Source organism: Sphaerodactylus townsendi, linkage group LG08, assembly GCF_021028975.2.
Source record: "Sphaerodactylus townsendi isolate TG3544 linkage group LG08, MPM_Stown_v2.3, whole genome shotgun sequence".
Lineage (NCBI taxonomy): Eukaryota > Metazoa > Chordata > Lepidosauria > Squamata > Sphaerodactylidae > Sphaerodactylus > Sphaerodactylus townsendi.
The window spans coordinates 5,516,872-5,529,139 of NC_059432.1; the positions used below are offsets into that span (position 1 = coordinate 5,516,872).

At 47.7% G+C, this 12,268-nt stretch overlaps 1 protein-coding gene across 5 annotated transcripts in view; it reads right to left on the reverse strand.

The window, feature by feature from the left end:
• Nucleotides 1-3,738: 3,738 nt before the first annotated feature.
• FRMPD2 (FERM and PDZ domain containing 2) overlaps nt 3,739-12,268 on the reverse strand; it is a 103,149-nt gene continuing 94,619 nt past the window's right edge. For all 5 annotated transcript variants that reach the window (XM_048505911.1, XM_048505914.1, XM_048505912.1 and 2 more), the window contains 5 exons: nt 10,241-10,331; nt 6,942-7,276; nt 6,114-6,329; nt 5,310-5,372; nt 3,739-4,050 (listed from right to left, as the gene is read on the reverse strand). In XM_048505911.1, coding sequence (XP_048361868.1) covers nt 3,964-4,050; nt 5,310-5,372; nt 6,114-6,329; nt 6,942-7,276; nt 10,241-10,331 — 792 coding nt within the window. In that variant the 3' untranslated portion in view covers nt 3,739-3,963. The remainder of the gene's footprint in view (nt 4,051-5,309; nt 5,373-6,113; nt 6,330-6,941; nt 7,277-10,240; nt 10,332-12,268) is intronic.

Here is a 12,268-nt window from a genome sequence, read left to right on the forward strand (position 1 = left end):
AGAGGACTTTTCTCCATCGGTAATAGGGTTGCGCTGCACAAAATAATTTTACCAACTTGCTGGAATCAATGTGTTGGAACTGTTGTCTATAGTTCTGTGTTTAGCTGAGTATAAGCAAGATCCAATTTGTGTAATTTTTGTAGTTCTTAGTGTGTCATGCGAATACTTACACTTTGCACCACTGCTTTCAGTGGCTCCAGATTTCTGAAATCCTAGGGTTGATGCATCGTTGAATGGCCCATTTTTGAATGTCTCATTTTTTAAACTTTTATTTTTGATTTCTGTCCTGCCCTGCCCCAGCCTGAGTGGCTCACAACAGCATAAAAGCAACACAGACAATGTAGATACATATACACTCAATAAATAAAATTAAAAAACCCTTATCCTATTAAAATAATGTAGCAACAGCAATCTTATTTTTTTCCCACTGGGACTGTCAGCAAAAGACCCATGGTATTAGGCTTAGCAGCTATGGAACAAACCTTTGATATACAGATAAAGCTGGGTAAACCATGCCATTTGTTGCAAATCCAGTTTGGTACAAATAATTACTTTAGCATGTGTGCAGTTTTGTATAGTAATGTTCAATCTGTGTACATCTTAGAAAGCAGGGAATTTTGCAATCAGTTTTGGCTAATGATGATGGGCAACAATTGAACATAAAACTATTAAGATACCCCATAAAGAAAGAGATGTGTTTTGTAATTTGAGGTGTGGGTCAATTTGTGGAAGATTCTGCTTAATCTAACCCATAAGGCTTGATCCTGCTCTCATTCCCAACAGTGGAACAACCAGGCTTTTCCAGCACCAATTTGCCCAGTGGAAATCAAAGGCAGACACAGGAGAAGCGGCTCAGATATCTACTTGGCCGTGAGTAGCCTCCAGCTGCATTTGATGGCGTCTACCTTGCTCTCCCAGTCTCCGTTATTTTATTATTGCCTTCACATTTTGTCATATAGCATTGAAGGCAAAAGGCCCATCATGGCCAATGTATAACCAGAGGAGTGCTGAGGAGAAATAGGGCTCCTTGGTTTGCTCTGGTCAGTCTGCTTCCAATTTTTTTTACCCAGATGGGAGGAAACCCCTTTACAAGAAAAAGCTCTTTCAGCATTCTTGACTTTGCAATTGCCCGGATGACAGGAATGCAGAAGCAAGAACTTGCAAGAGTATTTAATGATTCCCACCCCTTTTGGGGTCTCTTTCCAGCTGGGGAAAAGGGTCCATCCACTCCTCCTGCCTGCTGATTCTCCCCTAGCACCGAGACAGGCCTGGATGAGAGAAAAGAACTTCTCTAAATTCACGGAGAAATAGAAACCCTTCACAGACCTTTTGCGTAAAACAGGAAAAAACAATGAATTATGATTTGTGGTTTTGAGGAGTACAAGATCAAGGACAGGGTTAAAAGAGAGAAAAGTGTGAACTGTTTTAATGATATCGATTAGGAGCCAGTAGCAAACATTTAAGTATATTTAAGCTTGATGCAGATGAAATCAGGAGCCCATGTGAATGTCTGTCTTCTTCTTTATATAGTGTGATTTTCTTTTTTTCTTTAAAATATTGGGTTTTTATGTCATTTAATAAGTCTTAATTTGAAAAAAAATCACACACACAAAAGACAGACCTGGCCTGGGGAGTGCTTCTTCTGTGGTCTCTTATGATACACAGATTGCCCCCAATCACACAGTAAAGGTGTGCCGTTGTGTACAGAAATATGCAGAGGTGAGCCTGGAGCAGCAGTGCTCAGTGGTTGAGAGCAGATGTACTCTAATCTGGAGGAACCAGGTTTGATTCCCCGCTCTGCCGCATGAGCTGTGGAGGCTTATCTGGGGAATTCAGGTTAGACTGTACACTCCCACACATGCCAGCTGGGTGACCTTGGGCTAGTCACAGCTCTCCGGAGCTCTCTCAGCCCCACCCACCTCACAGGGTGCTTGTTGGGGGGGGGGGAGGGAAAGGAGATTGTCAGCCCCTTTGAGTCTCCTTACAGGAGAGAAAGGGGGGATATAAATCCAACTCTTCTTCTTCAGAGATACTTAGTGATAGCAAAAGCAGTGAATTCTGGTCAAGGATTGTTTTCTGTGTTATTTCCCGCACTGCCTCCTGAGATCATTTGCCTTGTCAGAAAAAGTACAGAACTTCCAATGTAAGTACAAAGTCTTTTTCCCCCCTTTTGCTGCTGGTTTGTGGCCTTTGGGGTATCCATGATAAAATTGGGAAATACTCTACCTGAGAGACAACATTCAAAACATAATGCATGTTATTACTTCTTCTCAGTAGTAGTTCTCCAGATAAAAGGAAGTAATATAGTAATCACAGAATCATAAGAGTTGGAAGAGACCACCAGGGCCATCCAGTCCAGCCCCCTGCCACGCAGGAAGACATAGCACTCCTGACAGGTGGCCATCCAGCCTCTGTTTAAAAACCTCCAAAGAAGGAAACTCCACCACCCTCCAAGGCAGAGCATTCCACTGTCAAATACTGCCTTTACTGTCAAGAAGTTCTTCCTAATGTTTAAGTGGAATCTCTTTTCCTGCACCTTGAAACCACTACTCTGTGCCCTAGTCTCTGGAGCAGCAGAAAACAAGCTTGCTCCCTGTTCGACACAACACCCCTTCAAATATTTAAACATGGCTATCCTGCCACCTCTTAGCCTTCTCTTCCCTAGACTAACCATACCTAGCTCCTAAGTCGCTTCTCATGGGGCATGGATTCCAGACCCTCCTCTGGACCCGTTCCAGCTTATCAACATTCTTCTTGAATTGCAGTGCCCAGGACACCGTATTCCAGGTGAGGTCTGACCAATTCAGAATAGAGTGGTACTATTACGTCCCTCGATCTTGATCTAGACACTGTGCTCTTGTTGATGCAGCCAGAATTGCGTTGAAGCTGCCATAAAACCTCACAGATGTGGAGTTAGCAAGAAGGGGCAGAAGAGCATCTGAAATAAAAGTTAAAACCCAAACTCCTTTTGTCAAAGGGATCATCCATGCAGAAGATACTGGTAAGATTTAGAAAAGGCAGGGCGAAAGGGAAATGCGTTCACAGAACATGAGCTACCTGACTTGAACCAAAGCGCTGTCAAGGATATGCCTGACATGTTCTGGATCATGGGGGTGTGACTAGATTTGAAGGTATATGGAGGGAACTCACCTTAAGCAGTGCTTGTTCACTCAGTGCTGCAAGGGAAAAAGACCTTCCATTTTATTTCTGCTGGCAAAAGCCATCTGGGAGAGAAAACGGAAACACCTCCTTCCCCCGTACAAGGGCTCCCCTGCATCACTGAGAGGACAAGAGCTTTTCAAGGTGAGTTTCCCCCCTGTGCATCTGTCTGTGCATTTAGTCGTGTGTTGGACATATTGTATGGTTTGGCCCTGAGAGAAAGAGTGGAAGCACATTTCATCAAGAGGACTGTCCTCCAGTTTAACTGGTTAAAGGTTGTGTCCTACTACTGACGCATCTCAGCAAGGATTCCAAGGATGCTGGCAGCGAAGACTGGCCACAGCCTAACCTCTCAAGCCAAGAGATGAGGTCCAGGGGCACCTTTCCTGGAGAACTCTGTCATGGGAAACAAAGCAGGTCCATCCAACATGCTGCCATTGCATGAGGGAAGTGGGGAAGAGAAAGCTCTTTGGAACCTCCAGATGTCTCAGACCCCAGGAAAATTCCCTCCCAGCCATTCACCCCAGCAAATTTCCAGGATGCCAACAGATCATTACAAATACCAGCAGAACTGAATTTGGAGTCAAGCGTGTATATTTCATAGTTTGGTCTCAGCCACATGTCTACTCTCGGCACGCCTACGTAGGTAACGGTTTAGAACGCCATGCTTTTCAAACGTGGATCTGCAACCAGCTGTGGTCGTTCGTGCTCTTGGGGCATCTCGATGGAGTGGACTGCAAGGGACAAAGAGGGAGACGTGGGACAGCAGAGCCTTCCCTCGTGTTCTGAAGGTTCGTCAAGACTTCAAGCGCTGGTTTGCAGCTGGGAATTCCTGATCAGATTGTTCTTCAGGACATCGAGCGCCAGTTCGTAGCAAAACATGTACTGCTCCTGCACATGAAGATGGAGAGGCTGCATTTCAGTCCAGAAGAGAGGGGGTGCTGGAGAAGCGGCCACACTTAGGCCGATGACACACGGGTGCTCTGCCCTGTGCTGAAGGGGGATTCTCTTCGGGACAGAGATTCTGTTACGAATGCCCCCCCCCCCCCCACAACTCATTGCTTGACAGATCTGATCATCTCCACTGTTTGTGAGCGTGGGCAGAGGGGCCTTTTCCTCGGCTTCACAGGGAAGATGAAAGAACTAGCCCTGTGTTACTTTTCGCTTGGGCTTTTCGGCTCCACCTGCCTCCTCCGTTCTATTTCCACCCCCTTGATGATCGGGAGGGCTTTTACATTTTTCCCCCAACTTTAAGCAGTTGTACAGTATTAGATCTATCAAAATAATGATAGATCTAATAGAGGAATATTGAAATACCCTAATATCAAAATACCCTGGAAAAAGGAGGACTGAGAGCTTCTCTCTCCTCTTGCAGCAGCGGCAGCAGAAGCTACAGCTGGAGAAAGAAGGGTGAGTGGTCTGGCGACTGAACTGTGCACCCCTCAAAACCAGTTCAGGGCTGGGCTCAGCTAGGTCTAGATTTAAAATGCAGGCTCTGCTGCTGGGCCCAGCCAGACTGAGCTCAGCCCTGAATCGGAGGCTCTGTTCTGGCTGGGTCCAGCTTAATACTGCTGGCTTCACTTCTGAGGTCATGCGGGCCTGGCACAGTTGGGCCCAGGCCCAATGTTGAACTGCACCTCCAAAGAGTTCAGAGTGGGGTGCAATTTGATGGTGAGGGGCCAGGGCTTGTAAGGGGACTCTTGGCTGCCTTGCGTCGCGCCCCCCAGCCTGTTTTGCCCCACCCTAGTTACACCCTTGCATTCTTGAGTAGGAGCCAGAAGTGAGATAGTGACAGTAGCCGTGTGTCGGCAGTGTGACATGTTCCCGCGTGTCCCCACTCTCCAACCCTCCTGAAGGACGCCATCCCTCTATCTATCATCCTTTCGCAGTTTCCAGGATGGAGCGGCCTGTGGAATAAAAATAGGCTCCCAGAGAGTTCCTGACTGATTCCAGACAACACTGAGTCTTTGTATATGAGCCTGATCTTTGCCACACTGAATCTGAGTGATCCACTCTCACGGGAAGCTAAAAATGAATCAGCTTGCCATTCATTGGCTTGAAGCTGAATCAACTCGAAGCCCGTAGCTCTTGCACAACTGGTCAGCTCCATTCACTTTGTGCAAGAAGGGAACCCAGCCCAGAGTCCTTACCTTGGTTTGCACCATGCCGAAGCGCTGAAGTCTCAAATCTCTTACTATCTGCTTGATGTCAAACTGCAGGAAGACAAGAAGGTTCTTTATTTGCAGCCTTGGACCACACCAAGCATCTGATCCTAGCACCTGTGATACGCAGGGAAGATGCTGTCTTTTTGACTAACCCATAAGATGAGTCAGCATTCAGCATTCCCATCCTGCAGATGGCAGGGTGGGACTGAGGGTGAGAGAGAGAGAGAAAGAGGTCATCCTGAACAGTCCAGGGCACAGGTAAGTGGCAGGTAGAGGGACATCCTGACATGCAACTCAGGGCACTCCAGTTCCTGACGACATGGCGTGGGGCAAAGGGCACCTGAAAACAACCAGGCAGCAGGACTTCCTGCTGACCTGCCATCTTCCTGGTCACGTGGGGGGCCGATTTTGTGCCCACCGCATGACCAGATTAGTGGCGCCCAGGGACAGAGGGCATTAGGCATATATGCCATTGCAAACTTGGGATCTATGAACTTTGCTAGCATAATTCCAAACTGATTGATTTCTGTTGAAAAACTGAGGCTTGTATTGTCGAAGTCTTTCACGGCCGGAATCACTGGGGGGTTGTGGGGTTTCCAGGCTGTATGGCCATGTTCCAGTAGCATTTTCTCCTGACATTTCACCTGCATCTGTGGCTGGCAGCCAAAGATGCAGGTGAAACGTCAGGAGAAAATGCTACTGGAACACAGCCATACAGCCCGGAAACCCCATAACGCCCCAACAGAGGCTTGTTTCTGGCAGCAGAATGACGTTTTAAACTCAACTCACAGGCATATCGTTTTCTATGTAGTTCAACAAAATATCTACACAGAGCAACACTCCGCTCCTGCCGACCCCGGCACTGCAGTGGGCGATGATGGGGCCCGACGTGTGAACTTTTCTCAGGAAGCGGACAAACTTGATGAGGTGCTGTGACGATCGGGGAGTGCCATGGTCCGGCCAGCTGGTGAACTGCAGGTGCTGTACCTGGCGTTTTTCCTGCGTCTGCAAGACAGAGACCCGAAAGTACACTAGAACCGTGGACTAGAACCGTCAACGCTGGCCGTAAGAAAATTAAAACAGGACAGGGAAAACATGCGTGGCTGCTGCAACCAATCTGCTGTGATAGTTGCAGATAAAGTTGCTTAAATTTGTTCTAAACCAGCATTGCTATCAGATACAAAAGGATTTCTGTTCAGCTCTGCACATAAGAACCCACTTTGGGTGGCCCAAGCTAGCCAGGGATCTGCAACCTGCAACTCTCCAGATGTTCATGGACTACAAATCCCATTGGCCATGCTGGCAGGGGCTGATGGGAATTGTAGTCCATGAACATCTGGAGAGCCGCAGGTTGCAGACCCCTGGGCTAGCCCAATTTCATCAGATCGCAGAAAGAAGTCAGGTCAGCCCTGATTAGGACTCGGACGGGAGACCACAAAGGAAGCCCAGGGTCACTACGCAGAAGCAGCCAACGGCAAACCACCTCTTGCCTTGAGAACCCTACGGGGGCTACCTTAAGCCGGTTGGGGTTTGACAGCACTTTCCGCCACCACCGCAACCTCGTGGCTGTTTTCCATTTGTCCCCAGACCCCCCCGTGCGCAGTCGGAGTGCCTTACCCTTTTGCTTGTCATTTCTATTATTCTAATGATAAAACAATCCAGGATCTGATAGTTATCCAGTCGCAGCTGAAACCGAAGCAAATCCAGGAACGTGTGGGGTGGCTCAGGCCAGTACCGATGACATTTGGTTGTCCCACGTTCAGTCTCCCTTGTAATCATGGCAATGACGTCAGAGTGGTTTTCCCAAACCATTTGCCAGAAGTCGTTCATTGTGCATGGCAGAGGACCCTGCGTGGAGATGTAGAAGAGCTCCTCTTGGCCAACTCGTACTTGGATATAGCTAGCATTGATGTATCCCTTCATCTCCCCAATGGGAACACGCGTCTCATCATCTAAAATATGAGAGAGAGAGAGAGAGAGAGAGAGAGAAGGCCCTCAATATTTTCACCTGTCTTCAATCTGTGAACTTTTCACACACAAAGCAGATTGTAAGCTAATGATCTCCTAGACCCGTGGTGGCGAACCTTTGGCACTCCAGATGTTATGGACTACAATCCCCATCAGCCCCTGCCAGCATGGCCAATTGGCCATGCTGGCAGGGGCTGATGGGAATTGTAGCCCATAACATCTGGAGTGCCAAAGGTTCGCCACCACTGTCCTAGACTATTCTTATTATTACTGCTAACTTTTAGAACTTGACTTTCTGAACATCCATCCCTCGAAAGCCCTAAAGACTTCCACAGGTGTGTGCACCAAGCTCTGGGAAAACCCTGAATGTGCTGGAAAGGCACTGTTTACTACCATGAGCTTTTGGAAGAATGGGGTATAAGGGTTAAAGTAGATAAATGCTGAATGGCCTACTGACTAGTCACAGGTTGTGACAGTGGCCTAGCCCCCAATTCTTGTACTGTCAGACTCTTCCTAAATGTTCGGCCATTTGTACTTCTTGCCTCTGCTGATTCACTGCCCACAAGTCAAGGGAGAAAGGTGAGCATGGGGTAGTAATTAAGAGCAGTGGACTCTAGTGAACTGGGTTTGATTCCCTGCTCCTCCTCATGAGCAGTGGACTCTTATCTGGTGAACTGGATTTGTTTCCCTACTCCTACACATGAAGCCTGCTGGCTGACCTTGGGCTAGTCCCAGTTCTGTCAGAACTCTCTCAGCTGTACCTGCCTCCCAAGGTGTCTGTTGTGGGAGGGGAAAGGAAAGTGATTGTAAGCTGCTTTGAAACTCCTTACAGTAGAGAAAAGAGAGGTATAACCCTCCTACTTCTTAAAAATATTTCAACTAGTATAAAATAAACTAATATTGTAGCAGCAAGTTGAGTTAAAACCCCCACTTCTCTCCCTGTTCTAGAAATCTAACATTGCCACAGCAGGATTATCCCATTCTTTTTGTATCACCAAACTATCCCTTTGTCTGGATCATGGAGTATGACATGATTTGCTCTTTTGCTAAAGGAGTCTTTGCTCGGTTTCCTCGGCTGCAATTCCCTCCTTTGGCAAGCAAAGAGTTGTTGAGGATTCAAGTCTTGACAAACCCTTCCCTGTGCCACGCTTCTAACTGATGGTCAGCATCAGTTCAACATGTCAGGATCACACCTCTTGTCAACTGTGTGGAGGCCCTGCGAAGATGCCAGCAATGTTCTAATGCAGGAGTCTCTGGGCCTTTCCCCACTTACCATAAGCCCCGCGCTACTTGAGGAGAGTAGCGCGGGGTTCCTCCTCCCTCCCCACGGCAGGGGCGGCCACAGCGCAGCCGCCCCGACGCTGCCGCTGTCGCGCCCCCTTAGCGTGCGGCATCCCAGGCACTCTTCCAAACGGCGCCTTTTGACGACCCCGCACAGAGCGCGGGGTCGTGGGGACGCCTGGGCGCGCGCCTGGGATGCCGCGTGCTGAGAGCAGCGCGCGGCATAGGGGGGATGGAAGGGAGTGGGGAAAGGCCCTCTGACGTGATGCCTGCTGACACTTCCGAGTAGGGCCTACGAAGTGTTTTTAGAAGGGGGGGAGGCAAGGGGAGGGAATAATGTCCAGCTGATTGGCCATTGGAGGTCTGATTGGTTTTACAGATTAAAATAATGCCGATCCAGGGAGAGCTGCCACCATGCCGCTAGTTTTATTCTTGCTCATTCCTTTTTCCCAGTATAGGTTTTTTCTCCAATTTCCCCTCTTCCTCCCTGTGGTTGGGCTTCTTCTGTGTGTATGTCTCTGCTTCCAGTGGCAGCCATTTTGTGATTGATTCTGCCTTCTCTGGCAGCCATTTTGTCTTTGAGCCCAACACCATTTCAGAATTCCCAAGGTGTCCCCAGGAGCAAAATGGGTGCCTGTCCTAATATAATCACTGTCTAGAAGAGAGTTCTAACTCTTGACAGAGTTTCAACCAAAGTTCAAACCAAGCCAGTTTCTCTCCCTCCCCCCCCTCTTTCAAGCTCCTTTGTGCTAAAGATCTTGAGCAGTAAAGAGGGAGCTTTTATTTCTTTGATGAAAATATGATGGAGAGATACTTAGCCACTGCCAGCATGATTCTTGGACCTCTATCCGCCAACAATAGGGGATTATATTATATTTTATTATGATAGAAGGTGGCTTAGTCAAATAAGGGGCAATCCATAAATCACAATAAGAATTATAATGAGGGCATTCCGAAATCATGTGGGAAAGAAGAGGAGGAGGAGGAGGAAGAGGAGGAGTTTGGGTTTATACTCTGACTTTCTCTCCTGTCAGGAATGTCAAAGCGGCTTACAAACTCCTTTCTTTTTCTCTCCCCACAACAGACACCTTGGGAGAGAGGTGAGGCTGAGAGAGTTCAGAGAGAACTGTGACTAGCCCAAGGTCATTTAGCAGGCTTCATGTGGAGAAATGGTGAAAACAAACCGGGATCACCAGATAAGAGTCCTGCTGATGTGGAAGAGTGGGGATTCAAACCCGGTTCTCCAGATTAGAGTCCACTGCTCTTAACTTCTACAACCTTTGCACTGACTATATAGGGTAGATTATAGATTATAGATATCTCCCAAACAAGACTGGAGAAAGTGCAGCGTTCAAAAGTGCAAATATGAATGCTGTACAATACTGTTAGGTTTCCAATGTAAGCTGGGATATTTAAAGATATTTAGAGGGGGGAAAAGGTTAAGGAGATTTTATCAATGGAGCCTGAAGAGGGGAGGGTTTCAGGAGGGAAGTGGAGAGACTTCAATGGGGTATATAATGCCACAGAGTCCACCTTCCGAAGCGGCCATTTTCTCCAGGTGATCTGACGTCTGTTGCCTGGGGATCAGTAGAAATAGTGGGAGATCTCCAGGCACCACCTGGAGATTGGCAACTCTAGTGGCAACGTTCACAGCCTTTTGTACTTACATGGCAGAATGTCGCGGTATCTGTTCTTTTCCTGGTTTTCTGGTGCTTTGCCCACCAGGCAATCGCCAGCTGGCCTGATGTGTTCTAAGTCCTAAAACAAAATAAAACCGTCAACATGCTTCATTTACAAAGTAGCCACTCCTGCTTTCCAGCACAGAAGGAACAACAGTAGCTCTGCTTGTATGCATGACCACACTTCAGTACACTCTTCCGCTCTGGGAAAGAAAAAGGGCACCTCATAAGCAAAGTCAGATGCTCCACCACTGAGCTGCGGCCTCTCCCCAGTCCGATATGCAGCCAGGGTCGCCAACCGAGAGTTGGGAAATTCTTGGGGATTTAGATGTGGAGCATTTGGGGAGGGTAACAACCTCAGCAGGGTAATATCTCCAAAGCAGCAGTTTCCTCTAGGGCAGGGGTCCTCAAACTTTTTGGGACTGCCGCCCCCTTAGTCTCATTAAACTCATCCCCAGTGCCTGCCTACCCCACCCTATAAAAAGCATTATTCAAAATAGCAATTTGCATGCCTTACTATTGACATCTGAATTAAGACCAGTAACTATTAATTGCACATCTATTCAAAATCCAATTGAAACTTTAATTTAATTTACTCAACGAAATTGATGAAGTTGACCCAGTGATATCAGCTTTTCAAAGTCAGAAAAAAATTCTGATAGTTGCCCACAGACAGATTTGCCAGCATAGTTCCATATCTTGACCTATTGTAAATAAGTGAACAACACAATTGAAGGGGCCCCTGTCCAGCACCCCCTGATGCCCCCTTGCCTCTTAGAGCCCCCACAGGTAATCCCACCACTCCCAAGGGCAGTACCACCCACTTTAGGAACCACTGCCCCAGGGGAATGGATCTCTGTCATCTGGAGACGAACTGTAACTCCAGGAGATCTCAACTACCACCACCGCCGCCGCCGCCGCCAGAGGTAGGCAAGCTTGTATGCAGCAAGGGATTATCCCTGTCTTCTAAACCAGGGGGGTCGAATTGACTTGTTACAAGGGATGGAGGTGACATAAATGTGACTTGTTTCGGTTGGGTCTGGGGGTCAGTGGCGGGTGCCTCAGTCAGGGAGTGCCCAGCAAGCTCGCCAGTCCAGAATGGCCTGAGAGATGAGGTCGGCGGAGCGGGGGGGGCTGCCTCAGCTGATAAACCAAGCTGGGCACAGAATATTGTTTGAAAACACAGAAATTCTGGACCACTCTGACAACCGCTATGCCAGACTACACAGAGAAGCCATTGAAATCCACAAGCACATGGACAATTTCAACACAAAGGAAGAAACCATGAAAATGAACAAAATTTGGCTACCAGTACTGAAAAACACTAGAATCAAGACAGTGACGAATGTACACCACCCAGACAAAGGATGTCCCCAGGCAGTAAGCAATCAAAGGGGTCAAAAGGCCAGGCTAATACATTGCAGATGCTCTCACTAATTGGCTTTCTGTATTTTTACTGTTTTTTTATTTTTGGCCTGCAGGGGGCGCAGTTTTTAGGCTAGTGGCACCAAAATTTCAGGATATCATCAGGTGACTCTCCTGATGATACCAGCCAAGGTTCGTGAAGTTTGGTTCAGGGGGCCCAAAGTTATGGACCCCCAAAGGGGGTGACCCCATCCTCTCTTGTTTCCAATGGGAGCTTCCAACGTTTCGCCTGCATCAGTGGCTGGCATCTTCAGAGGTGTATCACAGAGAGAAGTCTGTCATAAGAGAAGTCTGGACACATCATATAACAGACTTCTCTCTGTGATACACCTCTGAAGATGCCAGCCACAGATGCAGGTGAAACATTAGGAACAAGATCTACCAGGTCACAGCCACGCAGCCTGTAAAACCCACAATAACCAACATTGAAAATGATGCTGTTTGGGGGGTGGGTGGGGAATCTACCCTGAAACAGCATCATTTTCAATGTTGTTTAAGCTAGGGAGCCCAGAGTCTCTCTTTAAGGTGGATTTAAAAGGGGAATCTGTGGTCTCTCGTTTAAACAACATTAAAAGTGATGCTGTTTCAGGG